Genomic DNA, 19,815 nt, shown 5'->3' with positions numbered 1-19,815 from the left:
AGCGATGTCTAGGTTACTGTGTGTGTTCTCCTTTCACCTGACCAATCCCCCAGTCCAATAGTACAACATCCCCACTTTCACTCCTCTTCATCCCTGCCTTTGGAGTCCAAATGCCCAGATCCAGACACCAGACACTCAGACTTTCCTTCTCTCTCTCTCTCCATCTTTTCTTTCCTCTCTCTCCTCTCTCTCTCTCTGGGGGGGGGGTGATTAGTCACAGAACAGGGTGGTGTGTGGTTGGCACGGCGACATGCGAGACAGACAGACAGACAGACGTCCAGGGACAGTCGGGGACAACACCCAGTCTACATGTTTTCCTCCATCAGAGCAGCAGGAAAACCCTCAGCCCTCTGACTGACTGACTGACACCTCTCCCACTCAACCACCGCTTGACCTCTACATGACTGGAATGTGCCATGGTGGAGGTGGCCAGAAGGTCACATGACTGTGTGTGTGTTTTTGTGTGTGTGTGGAGGCTTTCAGCTGGGCTGCTAAAGCAGATGTAGAATGGTGTGGTGGTAGAGAGAGATGGGCTGTGTTGTCTGTTACTGATGCTGTGGAGAAGTGCATGCACCCCCTCGCTCTCTGACTTTCTTTCTCGCTGCCTCTCTCTCCCTCTCTCCCTGTCTCTCTCTCTCTCTGTTGTAGTGTAGAACACAGAGACAGAGTAGCAAGCTTGTTAAGTGAAGTGTTGACAAATGGGTGATTCCATGTCAGCATGGAAGGCTGTTTGATATGCTTTTTACATTTGTATCACAAAACATTTTTGAGAAAATCCTGAAGAAAGTGGCAATTTTAAGCCCTTTTCAGACCTCTACATGCTATAATGAGCAATGAAGTGTACATGATACAGACCACAAACACCCCGGTGTCATTATACTCCTAATAGTCTTCTCTAAAATATGGAGTTTTGCTAAAATTGATTTTCAAATGTAAAAAGCATGTTAAACATCCTTCCTCGCAATTACGTTTTTATGTGAAAATGAAACATTTTTAGGCCATGGTGGCATGGAATCACCCCAAATGCAGTACATATGTTTCCCTCTTCTCTTCTATCTGTTCACTCTCTTTGTCCTTCTCCCATATCTCCCATGTCTCCCTCTCTCCCTACCCCTGTTCTAGCTCTCGACCCCCTCCCTCCCCCTTCCCTCCGTATCGCTCCTCTCCCATATGCTCAGTGTTTAGGGATGGAGGAGACTCCCCCACACAGTCATGGCCTCACACACACACAGATGTGCAGGTTGTGTATGTGTGTGCACGCTGGCAGCAGGCAGCTGACAGCTGGACTGAAGCAAAGACTGATGAGAGAGAGAGAGAGAGAGAGAGAGAGAGAGAGAGAGAGAGAGAGAGAGAGAGAGAGAAAAGAGGGGTGTCCCCATATTCTATGGCATGACAGAACGTGAAGAAGAGAAGAGTCTCTGATCCAGCCACTGATGATACATGTACCTCACTCTTAACTCACTCAACCCACATACTACAAACCCCACCAACCCAAACACACAAGAAGCCAAACTCCTCCGATGCAACAGTGCACTGATCGTCTTTCCCTTGGCTGGTGTATCAGCTCATAGAGGCTGATAACAGATGCAGACACCAGGGAAACCAAAGCTGCATTCTGCCTGCACAGCTGAAAAGGTGGCGGTGTCTGTGCATTGTGAGGACTCTCAGCTGTTTAAACATCACTACTGCAGAGGAGACAGAGTACAGTGCTTCAGTTCTGGATTCTACCTCTCTCCCCTGACCAAAGACACACTATGCCAGTGAGAAAGAGAGAGAGAGGAGAGAGAGAAAGCAGAGAATGGCAGAGAAGAGAGAAAGAAGAGGGGGAGAATAACAACGCGAGAGAGTAGAAGAGACATTATGAGGGCGGTATAGTTCTAGAAGAGGGACAGAAGGAGAGCCTAGTTACACTTTTGGCCTGTGCCAAAAAAAAGCATGTAGCTGACATCGTAAACCTGCATCTCTGAAGGTCTCCCATGTGAAGTAGACTTTAAGGTATAGTGGGCCTCACTATGGCGCTCTAGCGTGGAGTAATGGTGAAGGTTATGGGCTGCAGAATGGAGCAGTGGTTGAGGTAGTGGGTCTTAGTGTTGAGAAACGGTTAGGGTGGTAAACCTCAGCGCGGAACAGTAGGCCTCAGAGCGGAGTTGTGGTTTGAGCAGCAGAGAAGTAAGTCCCAGTGGTGGTAAAAGCAGTAATAGGTCCCAGTGTGCAGCAGTGGTTTTAGAGGAATAGCACTATAGGTCCCAGCGTACAGCAGCAGTGGTTTTAGAGGAATAGCACTATAGGTCCCAGCGTACAGCAGGAGTGGTTTTAGAGGAATAGCACTATAGGTCCCAGCGTGCAGCAGTGGTTTTATAGGAATAGCACTATAGGTCCCAGTCTGCAGCAGTGGTTTTAGAGGAATAGCACTATAGGCCCCAGTGTGCAGCAGTTGTTTTAGAGGAATAGCACTATAGGTCCCAGCGTGCAGCAGCAGTGGTTTTAGAGGAATAGCACTATAGGCCCCAGTGTGCAGCAGTGGTTTTAGAGGAATAGCACTGTAGGCCCCAGTGTGCAGCAGTGGTTTTAGAGGAATAGCACTATAGGCCCCAGTGTGCAGCAGTGGTTTTAGAGGAATAGCACTATAGGCCCCAGTGTGCAGCAGTGGTTTTAGAGGAATAGCACTATAGGCCCCAGCGTGCAGCAGTGGTTTTAGAGGAATAGCACTATAGGTCCCAGTGTGCAGCAGTGGTTTTAGAGGAATAGCACTATAGGCCCCAGCGTACAGCAGCAGTGGTTTTAGAGGAATAGCACTATAGGTCCCAGCGTACAGAACCAGTGGTTTTAGAGGAATAGCACTATAGGCCCCAGCGTGCAGCAGTGGTTTTAGAGGAATAGCACTATAGGCCCCAGCGTGCAGCAGCAGTGGTTTTAGAGGAATAGCACTATAGGCCCCAGCGTACAGAAGCAGTGGTTTTAGAGGAATAGCACTATAGGCCCCAGCGTGCAGCAGTGGTTTTAGAGGAATAGCACTATAGGCCCCAGTGTGCAGCAGTGGTTTTAGAGGAATAGCACTATAGGTCCCAGCGTGCAGCAGTGGTTTTAGAGGAATAGCACTATAGGTCCCAGCGTGCAGCAGCAGTGGTTTTAGAGGAATAGCACTATAGGTCCCAGCGTGCAGCAGTGGTTTTAGAGGAATAGCACTATAGGTCCCAGCGTGCAGCAGTGGTTTTAGAAGAATAGCACTATAGGCCCCAGCGTACAGCAGCAGTTTCAGAAGAATAGCACTATAGTCCCCAGTGTGCATCAGCGGTTTTAGAGGAATAGCACTATAGGTCCCAGCGTGCAGCAGTGGTTTTAGAGGAATAGCACTATAGGTCCCAGCGTGCAGCAGTGGTTTTAGAGGAATAGCACTATAGGTCCCAGCGTGCAGCAGTGGTTTTAGAAGAATAGCACTATAGGCCCCAGCGTACAGCAGCAGTTTCAGAAGAATAGCACTATAGTCCCCAGTGTGCAGCAACGGTTTTAGAGGAATAGCACTATAGGCCCCAGCGTGCAGCAGTGGTCAGAGGGTAGACCATTGAACCCATGTTTGTGTCGAGCAGGGTTGGACTCAATTCGGAATTTCTGCTGTGTGTACAGCAGTAAGTTATAAAGGATGGTGTGTATAGACAGTATGTGAATAGAAAAGTTGCGTACAGCAGTAGTTATATAGGATGAACCTTGACTAGAATACAGTACACCGAGTGTACAAAACATTAACAACTTCTTACTAATATTGATTTGCTCCCCCTTTTGCCCTCAGTACAGCCTCAATTAGTCACGCATGGTGTCAAAAGCGTTCCACAGGGATGCTGGCCCATAGCCCATGTTGACTCCAATGCTTCCCACAGTTGTGTCAAGTTGGCTGGATGTCCTTTGGGTGGTGGACCATTCTTGATACACAAAGGAAACTGTTGAGCGTGAAAAACCCAGCAGTGTTGCAGTTCTTGACACTCAAACCGGTGCGCCTGGCACCTACTACCATACGCTGTTCAAAGGCACTTAAATATGTTGTCTTGCCCATTCACCCTCTGAATGGTACACATACACAATCCATGTCTCAATTTTCTCAAGGTTAACAAATCCTGTGTCCTCCCCTTTATCTGCAATGATTTGAAGCAGATTTAACAGGTGACATCAATAAGGGATCATAGCTTACACTTGGATTCCCCTGGTCGGTTAGTCCGTCATGGAAAAAGCATTGTGTTCGTCATGTTTTGTACACTCAGTGTATAAACATACAGAATAAAATGGGTGAAACAGTATGTAAACATTATTGAAGTGATCAGTGTTCAGTGACTATGTACAGTGCATTCGGAAAGTATTCAGACCCCTTGACTTTGTTGAAGCACCTTTGGCAGAAATTACAGCCTCGAGTCTTCTTGGGTATGACGCTACAAGCTTGGCACACCTGTATTTGGGGAGTTTCTTCTATTCTTCTCTGCAAATCCTCTCAAGATCTGGCAGGTTGGATGGGGAGCATCGCTGTACAGCTATCTTCAGGTCTCTCCAGAGATGTTTGATTGGGTTCAAGTCCGTGCTCTGGATGGGCCACTCAAGGACATTTAGAGACTTCTCCAGAAGCCACTCCTGCATTGTCTTGGCTGTGTGCTTAGCGTCTCTGTCCTGTTGGAAGGTGAACCTTAGCCCCAGTCTGAGGTCCTGCGCGCTCTGGAGCAGGTTTTCATCAAGGACATAGCTCTTTTCATCTTTCCCTCGAACCTCACTAGTCTCCCACTCCCTGTGGCTAAAAAACGCTGCCACCACCATGCTTCATTGTAGGGATGGTGCCAGGTTTCCTCCAGAGGTGACGCTTGGCATTCAGGCCAAAGAGTTCAATCTTGGTTTCATCAGACCAGAGAATCTTGTTTTTCATGGTCTGAGAGTCTTTAGGTGCCTTTTGGCAAACCAATCGGGCTGTCATGTGCCTTTTACTGAGGAGTGGCTTCTGTCTGGCCACTCTACCAAAAAGGCCTGATTGGTGGAGTGCTGCAGAGATGGTTGTCCTTCTGGAAGGTTCTCCAGCTCCACAGAGGAACTCTGGAGCTCTGTCAGAGTGAACATCGGGTTCTTGGTCACCTCCCACCTCTCCTCCAATTGCTCAGTTTGGCCGGGCGACCAGCTCTGGGATGAGTCTTGGTGGTTCCAAACACTTTCCATTTAAGAATGATGGAGGCGACTGTGTTCTTGAGGACTTTCAATGCTGCAGAAATGTTTTGGGACCCTTCCCCAGATATGTGCCTCGACACAATCTTGTCTCAGAGTTCTACGGACAATTCCGTCGACCTCATGGAATGTTTTTTGCTCTGACATGCACTGTCAACTGTTGGACCTTTATATAGACAGGTGTGTGCCTTTCCAAATCATGTCGAATCAATTGAATTTACTACAGGTGGACTTCAATCAAGTTGTAGAAACATCTCAAGGATGATCAATGGAAACAGGATCCACTTGAGCTCAATTTCGAGTCTCAGAGCAAAGGGTCTGAATACTTATGTAGAAAAGGTATTTCTGTTTTTTATTTTTAATATCAAAAGACCTGTTTTCCCTTTGTCGTTATGGGGTATTGTGTGTAGAATGATGAAGATTTTTACTTTATTTTTAAGACCTGTACTCTATCTGCCTTCTAGACGGTAGCGAGGTGAACAGGCCATGGTTCAGGTGTCTGAGGTCCTTGATGATCTTCTTAGCCTTCCTGTGATGAGTTGGGTTGGGTTGACCGCACCATCCTCTGGGGAGCCCTGTGGTAGCGGATGGTGCAATTGCCATACCAGGCAGTGATACAGCCTGACAGAATGCTCTCAATGGTGCATCTGTAGAAGTTTGTGAGGGTCTTATGGGCCAAGCCCAAATGCTTCATCTCCCTGTCGATGTGGATGGGGGCGTGCTCTTGTTAGTAATCAGGCTTACCACTGTTGTGTCATCTGCAAACTTGATGATTAAGTTGGAGACGTGAGTGGCCACGCAGTCATAGGTGAACAGGGAGTACGGGAGAGGGCTGAGCACACACCCCTGTGGGGCCCCGTTTTAGCAGATCAGCATAGCGGAGGTGTTGTTGCCTATCTTCACCACCTGGAGTCAGCCCATCAGGAAGTCCAGGACCAGGTACACAGGGCTGGGGCCATTCCCAGGGCCCCGAGCTTAGTGATGAGCTTGCAGGGCACTATGGTATTGAAGGCTGAGCTGTAGCCGATGAACTGCATTCTTACATAGATATTCATCTTGTCCAGATGGAATAGGGCAATGTGTATTGTGCAGTGTGATGGTGATTGCATCATCCTTGGATCTGTTGGGGCTGTATGCAAATTGTAGTGGGTCTAGGGTGTTGGGTAAGGTGAAGGTGATGTGATCCTTAACTAGCCTCTCAAAGCACTTCAGAAGTGAATGCTACAGGCCCATAGTCATTTAGTTCAGTTACCTTTGCTTTCTTGGGTACAGGAACAATGGTGGACATCTTGAAACAAATGGGATAGGGAGAGATTGAATATATCTGTAAACTCTCCGCACATATGCTCTGAGAACGCGGCTCAGATCCCTGCTGGCCTGGGCCGGCAGCCTCGTGAGGGTTAACACGCTTAAACGTCTTACTCACGTAGGCCATGGAGTACGAGAGCTCACATCCCTCGTGTTTTTCTCGAAGCGGGCAAAGAAGGTATTTAGCTTGTCCGGAAGAAGGGCATCGGTCTCCGCAACGTGGCTGGGTTTCCCTTTATATCCTGGGATTGTCTTGTGTTCCTGCCACATACGTGTCGTGTCTGAGCCATTTAATTGCGACTCCACTTCATCCCTGTACTGTCGTTTTGCATGTTTGATTGCCTTACGGAGGGCTTAGCTGCTCTGTTTGTATATGTCCATGTCCCCAGTCACCTTGCTGTGGTTAAATGCGGTGGTTCGAGTTTTCAGTTTTGCACGAATGGTGCCATCTATCTATGGTTTTTGACTTGGATAAGTTCTGATCATCACAGTGGGAACAACATCCTCTATGCACTTCCTGATTAACTCAGTCACCAAGTCAGTGCTACTCTCAAAGGCAACCCGGAACATATCCCAGACCGTGTGATCAAAACAATCTTGAAGCATAGATTCCAATTGGTCTGACCAACATTTAACAGTCCTTATCATGTTTACTTCCTGTTTAAGTTTCTGCCTATAGTAGAGGTGAATCCAAATAGTGGCATGATCAAAGGGAGGGCCTTGTCCCCATCCCAGAAGGGGTAGTAGCAATGGGCAAAAGTGCACAGGAGATATGTTGAAAGAACTTTGGTATTGTTTTCCTCAGATTTAGTTTATTCAAATTTCCAGCAAATTTCCAGTACATTTATGCAGCCTCAGAATATGCGGTTTCCAGTTTGTACAAAGTCCAGTGTAGTTCCTTGAGAGAATTATCTCGGGAGGTAATGCGGTCGGCATTTGATAATCCAGGTCGGGAGGACAAAAGGACTTAAATTCCTGTGTGTTACCACAATCACACAATGGGTAGTATTAAACAGTCTCTTTCATTTGACAAGTAATTTTATCAAAATTATCTACAACTTTTTAATGCAAAAAATACACATATCATAGAGTATTTTTCAATTGTCATGAGATGTTAAATTGTCTCTTCCATATGGCAATGTTTGATCTAATGCATTCTGGGAAATGTATTTTCTGGGAAATGTATGCAATTATTTCAAATTGAAATGAAATGTTTCAACTATATAATGCTACCTGACATTGGAAACCACACATGATGTCAAAATAAAAATGTGTAGTGATGTGTAAAATAAATAAGACATTCTGCTTCCTGTGGGGTGTGGCCAATTCAAATGAGAGAGAGATTCTATTTAAACTCTTTAACATCATCCTCAGCTCTGGCATTTTCCCCAATATTTGTAACCAAGGACTGATCATCCCAATCCACAAAAATGGAGACAAATTTAACCCCAATAACTACTGTGGGATATGCATCAACAGCAACCTTGGGAAAATCCTCTTCATTATCTTTAACAGCAGAATCGTACATTTCCTCAGCGAAAACAATGTACTGAGCAAATGTCAAATTGGCTTTTACCAACTTACCGTACGACAGACCATGTATTCACCCTGCACACCCTAACTGACAAACAAACAAACCAAAACAAAGGCAAAGTCTTCTCGTGCTTTGTGGATTTCAAAAAAGCTTTCGACTCAGTTTGGCATGAGGGTCTGCTAAACAAATTGATAGAAAGTGGTGTTGGGGGAAAAACAAACAACATTATAAAATCCATGTACACAAACAACAAGTGTGCGATTAAAATTGGCAAAAAACAGGGATGCAGGGTGAGACAGGGATGCAGCATAAGCCCCACCCTCTTCAACATATATATCAAGGAATTGGCGAGGGTACTAGAACCATCTGCAGCACCCGGGCCTCACCCTACTAGAATCTGAAGTCAAATGTCTACTGTTTGTTGATGATCTGGTGCTTCTGTCCCCAACCAAGGAAGGCCTACAGCAGCACGTAGATATTCTGCACAGATTCTGTCAGAACTGGGCCCTGACAGTAAATCTCAGTAAGACAAAAATAATGGTGTTCCAAAAAAGGTGAATACAAATTCCATCTAGACACCGTTGCCCTAGAGCACACACAAAACAATACATCAATACATATCCCGGCCTAAACATCAGCGCCACAGGTAACTTCCACAAAGCTGTGAACGATCTGCGAGACAAGGCAAGAAGGGCCTTCTATGCCATCAAAAGGAACATAACATTCGACATACCAATTAGGATCTGACAAAATACACTTGAATCAATTATAGAACCCATTGCCGTTTATGGTTGTGAGGTTTGGGGTCCGCTCACCAACCAATAATTCACAAAATGGGACAAACACCAAATTTAAACTGCATGCAGAATTCTGCAAAAATATATACAACATAACGCAGAGCAGAATTAGGTTGATACCCGCTAATTATCCAAATCCAGGAAATAGCTGTTAAATTCTACAACCACCTAAATGGAAGCGATTCCCAAATTCCCTAACCTTCCATACCTTCCATAACAAAGCCATGACCTACAGAGAAATGCACCTGGAGAAGAGCCCCCTAAGCAAGCTGGTCCTGGGGCTCTGTTCACAAACAGACCCCACAGAGTCCCAGGATAGCAACACAATTAGAACCAACCAAATCATGAGAAAGCAAAAATATAATTACTTGACAAATTGGAAAGAATTTACGAAAAAACTGAGCAAACTAGAATGCTATTTGGGCCTAAACAGAGAGTACACAGTGACAGAATACCTGACCACTGTGACTATGTACAGACTCAATGAGCATAGCCTTGCTATTGAGAAAGGCCGCCGAAGGCAGACCTGGCGCTCAAGAGAAGACAGGCCATGGCAACAATGCCCACAAAATGAGGTGGAAACTGAGCTGCACTTCCAAACCTCCTGCCAAACGTATGACCATATTAGAGACACATATTTCCCTCAGATTACACAGGCCCGCAAAGAATTCGAAAACAAATCTAATTTTGATAAACTCTCATATCTGTTGGGTGAAATACCACAGTGTGCAATCACAGCAGCAAGATGTGTGACCTGTTGCCACAAGAAAAGGGCAACTAGTGAAGAACAAACACCATTGTAAATACAACCTATATTTATGTTTATTATTTTCCCTTTTGTACTTAAACTATTTGCACACCATTACAACACTGTATATAGACATAATATGACATTTAAAATGACTTTATTATTTTGGAACCTTTGCGAGTGTAATGTTGACTGTACATTTTTTATTGTTTATTTCACTTTTGTTTATTATATATTTCACTTGCTTTGGCAACAAGGTTGGGAAGGTTATTGCCTAAATGTAATCAGTTACAGTGACTATTCACCTGTCCAGAATTGTAATCAGTAACGCAACTTTTGGATTACTCTAACCATCTGATTACATTCAGTTACTTTTAGATTAAATTCCCCTTAAGAGGCATTAGAAGAAGACAAAAATGTATGTTACCAATTTAATGACATCTATTGCAGGATAAATCAATGTTAAAGTTTACGTAGCTGGCCATATATGGATCGTTCATTTTACTTTATGGGTTGGTTATGTAGGCTTCTACTAACCCATCGCTTTCTACTACATATAATAACATGATTAAATTATATCTTTACATTTAAAAGACTTTGGTTATCAGAATTACAGTCATTCCAATAAATGTTGAACCCCTTGAGCTTCAAGAATAGGACTTGGAAATATGGAAGTATAGATTAGCCAAATTGTTTTACCTGAGAATAAACCCCCAAATAAGGACATGTTAGTCAGCCCTACTCTGTTGTTTATGATTTTGTTGTCATGGAGGACTGATTGTCCTCCTTGATTCGAGATTAAAAATAAATGCTGCGCTCACGGAATGGCATGCATTGCGAGTTACTGAAAAGTGCTATTTACATGTGAAAAATGAATGCAATATGCTGCATTTGTTATAGGCCTATTGTTAACCATTTTGTTGGGGACACTTTGATATCTTGATATCTTGATAACATGCAGCTGTTTAAAGGGCCAATCCACAGATGAAACAAAATGGTTGCCCCGCCTCTGTTTTGGTAAAAAGCTGAGGGATGGGCCTGGAGAAAAGTAACCACTCTCAGATTAATAGACAGAGCTATGGATGCAAGGACTGACCATCCATGATATCAACATTATGGTTTTAACCATGTTATGAGGCTATACAGTGTTTGTTTACATTTACAATGTTTATAAACATTGGAGAAAAACAAGCTTATATTTTGGGTTCTAATGGGGAGTGAAAGTTGAACTAAGCTCATGAGTCATACAGTATCTAAGTTATATTCTTCAAGAATCAATGGAAATATATACAGTACCAGTCAAAGGTTTGAACACAGCTACTCATACAACTTTATTTCTTTTTTGTTTTATTATTTTCTACATTGTGGAAAAGTAGTGAAGACATCAGAACTATGAAATAACACATATGGAATCATGTAGTAACCAAAAATGTCTTAAACAAATCCAAATATATTTTACATTTAAGATTCTTCAAAGTAGCCATCCTTTTCCTTGATGACAGCTTTGACACTCTTGGCGTTCTCTCAACCAGCTCCCTGAAGAATGCTTTTCCAACAGTCATGAAGGAGTTCCCACAAATGCTGAGCACTTGTTGGCTGCTTTTCCTTCAGTCTACTGTCCAACTCATCCCAAACCATCTCAATTGGGTTGAGGTCAGGTCATCTGACGCAGCAATCCACCGTTCTCCATCCTGGTCAAATAGCCCTTACACAGCCTGGAGGTGTGTTTTGGGTCATTGTCCAGTTGAGAAAGAAAAGTATAGTCCCACTAAGTGCAAACCAGATGGGATGGTGTATCTCTGCAGAGTGCTGTGGTATCCATGTGCGCCTTGAATTCTAAGTAAATCACTGACAATGTCACCAAGGAAGCACCCCCACACCATCATACCTCCTCCTCCAATCTTCACGGTGGGAACCACACATGCAGAGATCATCAATTCACCTACTCTGCATCTCACAAAGACATGGCGGTTGGAAAGAAAAATCTCAAATTTGGACTCATCAGAGCAAAGGACATTTTTTTCCATTGCTTGTGTTTCTTGGCCCAAGAAAGTATCTTCTTCTTATTGGTGTTCTAGTAGTGGTTTCTTTGCAGCAAATAAACCATGAAGGCCTGATTCACGCAGTCTCCTACGAACATATGATGTTAAGATGTGTCTGTTACTTGAACTCGGCTGCAATTTCTTTAGGCTGCAATTTCTGAGGCTGGTAACTCTAATGAACTTATCCTCTGCAGCAGAGGTAACTCTGGGTCTTCCTTTCCTGTGGCGGTCCCCTCCTCCCCCAACCTTGTCACAACACAACTGATTGGCTCAAATGCATTAAGAAGGAAAGAAATTCCACAAATTAACAAGGCACACCTGTTAATTGAAATGCATTCCAAGTGACTACCTCATGAAACTGGTTGAGAGAATGCCAAGAGTGTACAAAGCTGTCAAGGCAAAGGGTGGCTACCCTCGAAGATTCTGTTGTTCGACATTTTTTTGGTTACCACATGATTCCATGTGTTGTTTCATAGTTTTGATGTCTTCACTACTATTCCACAATGTAGAAAATAGTCAAAATAAAGAAAAACCCTTGAATGAGTAGGTGTGTCCAAACCTTTGACTGGTACTGTATTTATAAACTCAGCAAAAATTAGAAACGTCCCTATTTCAGGACCCTGTCTTTCAAAGATAATTTGTCAAAATCCATATAACTTTGCAGATCTTCATTGTAAAGTGTTTAAACACTGTTTCCCATGCTTGTTCAATGAACCATAAACAATTAATGAACATGCACCTGTGGAACGGTTGTTAAAACACTAACAGCTTACAGACGGTAGGCAATTAATATCACAGTTATGAAAACTTAGGACACTAAAGAGGCCTTTCTACTGACCCTGAAAAAAAGCAAAAGATGCCCAGGGTCCCTGCTCATCTGTGTGAACGTACCTTAGGCATGCTGCAAGGAGGCATGAGGACTGCAGATGTGGCCAGGGTAATAAATTGCAATGTCTGTACTGTGAGACGCCTAAGACAGCCCTACAGGGAGACAGGATGGACAGTTGGTTGTCCTCGCAGTGGAAGACCACGTGTAACAACACCTGCACAGGATCGGTACATCTGAACATCACACCTGCGGGACAGGTACAGGATGGCAACAACAAGTGCATGAGTTACACCAGGAATACACAATCCCTCCCTCAGTGCTCAGACTGTTCACAATAGGCTGAGAGAGGCTGGACTGAGGGCTTGTAGGCCTGTTGTAAGGCAGGTCCTCACCAGACATCACCGGCAACAACGTCACGTATGGGCACAAACACACCGTCGCTGGACCAGACAGGACTGGCAAAAAGTGCTCTTCACTGACTAGTCGCGGTTTTGTCTCACCAGGGGTGATGGTCGGATTCGCGTTTATCGTCGAAGGAATGAGCATAACACAGAGGCCTGTACTCTGGAGCGGGATCGATTTGGAGGTGGAGGGTCCGTCATGGTCTGGGGAGGTGTGTCACAGCATCATCGGACTGAGATTGTTGTCATTGCAGTCAATCTCAATACTGTGGGTTAGAGGGAAGACCTCCTCCTCCCTCATGTGGTACCCTTCATGCAGGTTCATCCTGACATGACCCTCCACCATGACAATGCCACCAGCCATACTGCTCATTCTGTACGTGATTTCTTGCAAGACAGGAATGGTGAGGGCTAGGGCCATTCCAACCAGAAATATCCGGGAACTTGCAGGTGCATTGGTGGAAGAGTGGGGTAACATCTAACAGCAAGAACTGGCAAATCTGGTGTAGTCCAGGAGGAGGAGATGCACTGCAGTACTTAATGCAGCTGGTGGCCACACCAGATACTCACTGTTACTTTTCATTTTGACCTCCCCAATGTTCAGGGACATATTATTCCATTTCTGTTAGTCACATGTCTATGGAACATGTTCAATTTATGTCTCAGTTGTTGAATCTTATGTTCACACAAATATTTACATGTGTTAAGTGTGCTGAAAATAAACACAGTTGATAGTGAGAGGACGTTTATTTTTTTTGCTGAGTTTAAATATATATACACTACCGTTCAAAAGTTTGGGGTCCCTTAGAAATGTCCTTGTTTTTGAAGCTTCATTAAATAGTGCTCGCTAAACACCAGTCTCAACGTCAACAGTGAAGAGGCGACTCCGGGATGCTGGTCTTCTAGGCAGAGTTGCAAAGAAAAAGCCATGTCTCAGACTGGCCAATAAAAAGAAAAGATTAAGATAGGCAAAAGAACACAGATACCGGACAGAGAAACTGCCTGGAAGGCCATCATCCTGGAGTCGCCTCTTCACTATTGACGGTGAGACTGTTGTTTTGCGTGATCTATTTAATGAATCTGCCAGTTGAAGACTTGTGAGGCATCTGTTTCTCAAACTAGACATTCTAATATACTTGTCCTCTTGCTCAGTTGTGCACCGGGGCCTCCCACTCCTCTTTCTATTCTGGCTGTAGCCAGTTTGCGCTGTTCTGTGAAGGTAGTAGTACACAGTGTTGTACGAGATCTTCAGTTTCTTGGCAATTTCTCACATGGAATAGCCTTCATTTCTCAGAACAAGAATAGACTGATGAGTTCCAGAAGAAACTACTTTGTTTCTGTTCATTTTGAGCCTGTAATCGAACCCACAAATTCTGATGCTCCAGATACTCAACTAATCTAAAGAAGGCTAGTTTTATTGCTCCTTTAAATCAGGACAACAGTTTTCAGCTGTACTAACATCATTGCAAAGGGGTTTTCTCATGATCAATTATCCTTTTAAAATGATAAACTTGGATTAGCTAACACAATGTGCCATTGGAACACAGGAGTGATGGTTGCTGATAATGGGCCTCTGTACACCTATGTAGATATTCCATTTAAGAAATCTGCCGTTTCCAGCTACAATAGTAATTTACAACATTAACCATATCTACACTGTATTTCTGATCAATTTGATGTTATTTTAATGGACATAAAATGTGCTTTTATTTCAAAAACAAGGGCATTTCTAAGTTACCCCAAACTTTTGAATGGTAGTATATATATATATATACATATATATATATACAGTTGAAGTCGGAAGTTTACATACACTTTAGCCAAATACATTTAAACTCAGTTTTTCACAATTCCTGACATTTAATCCTAGTTAAAATTCCATTTTAGGTCATTTTAGGATCACCACTTAATTTTAATTATGTGAAATGTCAGAATAATCGTAGAGAGAATGATTCAGTTCAGCTTTTATTTCTATTATCACATTTTATTTTATCCACAGGCTGGGATCCGCACTATGCTGCTGTCGCAAGAGCGCATTTTTCACTGGCTGTCCACTGGTTTCAAAAACAATGATTGATAGGCAGCTTAAACTTCTTGAATTCAACCATCATTGGGTTCAAATACACATTTTGATTCGTGAACAGCCATCCACAACAACCACAATACGTAAATCGTAAATAGCTTAACGAGAGAACAGCAGTGTGATTCATATCAATATGAGAGAGAGAGAGAGAGAGAGAGAGAGAGAGAGAGAGACCTGTACAGGTTGTCTGAGCAAGGGAATGAGAACTATCTGGAGATGACTGCCATCTGGGAGAAATACAGCCGACACAAAGAAAGACAAATAAATTCCTGGCTTTTAACGGGACACACCTCAAATAGTCAACCGCAGGCACTCCACTCTATCCTTTAACACAGTGGCAGTTGGCATGTCAACATTTTCCTATTCCATTAGATATTGTTGTAGCCTATGAGCCAATGAATGTTTGCTATAGTGTGTAGACTATGATTAAATCCAATTACTGTACTCTACTTCATATAAACCGAGGTCCAATTGAATTGGTCAACAACACCAGCAAAAAGGGTTATAAAGGTGTTTATGACAAGTCCGAGTGGCGTAGCCCAAACTCTAACCCAGTGACACTGAAACGTTTGCCAATCACAACCTGACCTATCTTGAAACGTTTCTATGGTGACATATGGGAAGAGATAGTCAAATAAATAGCCAGAGAAACCCTATTTATGTTTGAGTCTTATACATAAGTTACATAACATAAGTTGTTTTATATATCAATAACATTATTGAGAAATGTGTTGTTAGAGAGACTTACAAGACAGCGATCGTGGAGAGAAGGGACCGCATCTCTTCCCCCCTCCACTACGGAACTTCGCCCAGAGTCAGTCTCCTTGTCGGTCAGAGCCGGTCCGACAGTCCGGAGAGTTCACTTGTGTGTTTATAATCCGCTGGATGGAGTGGAGGGTCAAAGAGTCAGCGGACACTCTCGTTGGCATCCGCTTGCGGTGGGTGGGGTGTGGCGGTGCGGGGCGGGGTGGCCGTGCCACTGTGACCAGAGGGCTACCTTTCTTGGCTGTCACTATGGCTGGTGGAGCGGGGAGGGGCGGAGCGCGGGGAGAGGTTAGGACATTAAACAGCTGCAGCCTCCGGGCTTGAGAGGAACAGGTGAAAGCGCCTTCACGGCTCACAGCTGCGGAAGTCCAATCGACTCCCCCGCTACGTTATGTGTAATTCACGTTCGTCCTGGTGTTTTGGTGCTACAATAAGCCTTATACTAGGTCAATAACTTTCTTCTGAGAGAATTCCACATTGGACGAATTTGATGATATGAGACGCAGAAAGAGGTATCTAGTCCCTGCGAGGCAAGGTAAGGCGCTGTGGGAGGCGGGGTACCTGGACGGGCTGGAGGCGAGGGCGGCGTGGAGAAGGGGGCTCTGCGGGCGCCGGGTGCTGCAGGGCGGGCTCGGTCATGGCTACTTCCGCACGATGGGTCACGAAGTCTCTGGCGGTCCAGTTCAGAGGGAGATGGAGAGAGTTGAATGAAAGGGAAGAGGTGAGGGGAGTGAGAGAGAGGAGGGATGTAGTGATAGAGGGAGGGGGAGTGAGAGAGAGGAGGGATGTAGTGATAGAGGGAGGGGGAGTGAGAGAGAGGAGGGATGTAGTGATAGAGGAAGGGGGAGTGAGAGAGAGGAGGGATGTAGTGATAGAGGGAGGGGGAGTGAGAGAGAGGAGGGATGTAGTGATAGAGGTGAGGGGAGTGAGAGAGAGGAGGGATGTAGTGATAGAGGGAGGGGAGTGAGAGAGAGGAGGGATGTAGTGATAGAGGTGAGGGGAGTGAGAGAGAGGAGGGATGTAGTGATAGAGGTGAGGGGAGTGAGAGAGAGGAGGGATGTTTTGATAGAGGGAGGGGGAGTGAGAGAGAGGAGGGATGTAGTGATAGAGGGGGGGGAGTGAGAGAGAGGAAGGATGCAGTGATAGAGGGAGGGGGAATTGGAGAGGATGGGAACAGCTGTGACTGGGTGGCGGACACAGCCACCCGCGACAGCACGGAAATGAAAGCCGCTCTTTGCACCTGATTTCCCTGAATTCCCCGTCTGTCTCAGCCGCAAGTTGCCTGGCTGCAGTCCTCCCAGAGCTCCGACACAATACCAAACAAAACACAGAACGATTACATCACCTCGAAACTGTTTGAAGGAGAAAAAAAGCAATCTGATATTTTTATTTATTTTTTTAAAAATAGAAAGTTAGCCGTTTTCCTGAAAAAACAACAACGTGTATATGGCTGGTACAAAGATCCGAGCGTTGCAGAACAGAAGAAACGGGTGTACTTCTGTTGGTAAAGAAATAAGGGTAAAGTGAATGCGTGCACTTGAAACGACGTTTACATTGACAAATCGATCCAAGAACCTGCACCTTCTCTCCCTCTCTCTCTCTCTGTTTCCTTCTTCCAATCAGTGGCGAGAGGAAAACACAAAAAGGACACAGCTGCGGCTTTTCTCCAGCTCCAACATATATGTTGTTTTTCGCTTTTAAAAAATATATTTTTTTTTCCTTCCGCAAAAAGCTTGTCTTTACCGTGGATGGGATTGCTGTATGGGATAGGCGAGTCAGTCGGCAGGCACAAACCTCACTCCAAGAAAAAACAGAACAAGATTTTAACAGCCGTGGATCAATCCACCGCTCCCTCCCTCCTTCCCACCACCAGCCACCTCTCTCTCTCTCCGCACCCACTCTCTCACACACACACTTAATGGATCAAAATTAGATCAGTCAGTCGCTATGTGATGCCGACCAACTCCGGCAAAACCGTGTTGGACATGTCACTGGCTGCAAGTAAGGGGGAAGGGGAAACAAGGCTGAGTTTTTACAAATCTCCACAAAATACGGGTTTATGTGGGTTTCTCTGCTCTTTTGCCACCTTTCACAACTCCCTGGGGAATAAAAGAGGCGAGTTACTTTTGCCCTCAGATTACTCCTCGCCTCGCCTCAGTGAAAGAGAAACCCGACCACTGCCACCCCTCTGCCCTGGACCCATGGTGGGGCGAGACCGCAAGAGCGGGAAGAGGGGAGGGTGGGGGGCACGACTAGCAGAGCAGACCCTCAAAGTAAATAATTATATATATGGCTTTAAAAAGTTATGAATTTTGACTTTGTTTCATAACTTATAAGTTCAACCTTAATAGGGGAAAATGAAACGGAGAGTGAGAGACAGTCCGCTTGAAAAGTGGGAGGGCGGTATGTAAGTATGGACTCGGATCCAAAACGAACATTTCTCAGGGATTTCGGCAGCAACGCCCGCTCTGCGCTCCCAACTCTCTCTCTCACCGCCACAGAACCGCAGACGGTCAGCCAAGCCAACACAACAATCCTTCCATACCTCTCTCTCTCTCTCTCTCTCTCTCTCTCTCTCTCTCTCACACACACACACACACACACACACGCGCGCACATGACAGCAGCTACGTGGCTGGGTAGGGGTACTGTGGTTGAATGGCTTTTAAGTCATGTTTAATAGAAGAGCTCCTGGCCCTCCTCGTCTACTGGCCCTCTTCCCGTCCCTGCACCTGTGTCTGGGTGGATAGTTTACTCCTTTGGTCTGCCTGGTGTCCAGCTAGCCAGGCCAGGGCAGGAGGGCACTTCTTATAAACCACCTGGCTGACCACAGCCCGCTGGACCACAGGTTCAAACAGACACACATGTGACCACTGTTTACTCCAACACACCACAGGGGGCGCCAGTCATTACACAGGGCATTCCTTTGCCCCAGCTTGCTCTTGGTAATTGGTGTAATTTAATCATGGCCTTTATTAGACTATGAGAGTTTCAGAAATATCCCAATTCAGATGTGTCATGCCCATATGAGGCACAGGGGCACGTGTCCCTTCAGATGTGGCCTGTATAAATCAAATCCAAAATAATTTTATGTTAAAAAACTAGCCACCTAGCAATTTTATGAAGTTGGTTTTAGCTAGCCCAGATAGGTTCCCAGTCTCCGGACCTCATAAGTAGCCTGAAATGGCTTCTTGGTAGCTATCAATCAAGATAGAGTAGCTAGCTTGTATATCTTAACTGGCACGCCTGCTGGCAAGGTTGGTAGACTTTAGAATCGCAAGCAATAACTAAAGGTACTGAATAAAACTCACATTCCTTTCAAACGTTTACCAAGATTTAAAAAAGAACCACCAGTCAAGAGGATACAGAAAGTTCAAGAGGTCTGCTTAGATATGCAGAGAAATATACATCTTTTAGAATAGCGGATTCGGCTATCTCAGGCCCACCCGTGCTTCTATTCCTGCATTGCTTGCTGTTTGGGGTTTTACCTTGGGTTTCTGTACAGCACTTTGAGATATCAGCTGATGTAAGAAGGGCTTTATAAATATATTTGATTTGATTTGATTTGCTGACCGGTGTATACAACCGAGCACACATCCATGCAATCTCCATAGGAAAACATTGGCAGTAGAATAGCACATACTGAAGAGATCGTCATAGGACGCCACCTTTCCAACAAGTCAGTTTGTCAAGTTTGCACTGCTGGAGCTGCCTCGGTCACCTGTAAGTGCTGTTACTGTGAAGTGGAAATGTCTAGCAGCTCCAACGGCTCACCACAAGTGGTAGGCCACAAAAGCTCACAGAACAGGACCGACGAGTAGCGCGAATAAATCGTCTGTCCTCAGTTGCAACACTCACTACCGAGTTCCAAACTGCCCCTGGAAGCAACGTCAGCACAAGAACTGTTTGTCGGGAGCTTCATGAAATGGGTTTCCATGGCTGAGCAGTCGCACACAAGCCCAAGATCGCCATGCGCAATGCCAAGTGTCGGCTGGAGTGGAGTAAAGATCGCAGCCATTGGACTCTGGAGCAGTGGAAACGCGTTCTCTGGAGTGATGAATCACGCTTCACCATCTGGCAGTCCGACGGACAAATTTGGGTTTGGCGGATGCCAGGAGA

At 45.0% G+C, this 19,815-nt stretch overlaps 1 protein-coding gene across 1 annotated transcript in view; it reads right to left on the bottom strand.

Annotated features, from left to right (window-relative positions):
- Positions 1–17,510, bottom strand: part of LOC115115815 (fibroblast growth factor 18-like) — a 67,196-nt gene extending 49,686 nt beyond the window's left edge. Inside the window, exon 1 of the mRNA XM_065018579.1 lies at positions 15,681–17,510. Within this exon, the coding sequence (XP_064874651.1) occupies positions 15,681–15,712 (32 nt within the window). The 5' untranslated portion in view covers positions 15,713–17,510. The remainder of the gene's footprint in view (positions 1–15,680) is intronic.
- Between the last annotated feature and the right edge of the window lie 2,305 nt (positions 17,511–19,815).

This window comes from Oncorhynchus nerka, linkage group LG5, assembly GCF_034236695.1.
Source record: "Oncorhynchus nerka isolate Pitt River linkage group LG5, Oner_Uvic_2.0, whole genome shotgun sequence".
NCBI lineage: Eukaryota > Metazoa > Chordata > Actinopteri > Salmoniformes > Salmonidae > Oncorhynchus > Oncorhynchus nerka.
Note: the sequence above shows the minus strand (reverse complement) of the source record. Positions and strands in the feature narration are given on the sequence as shown.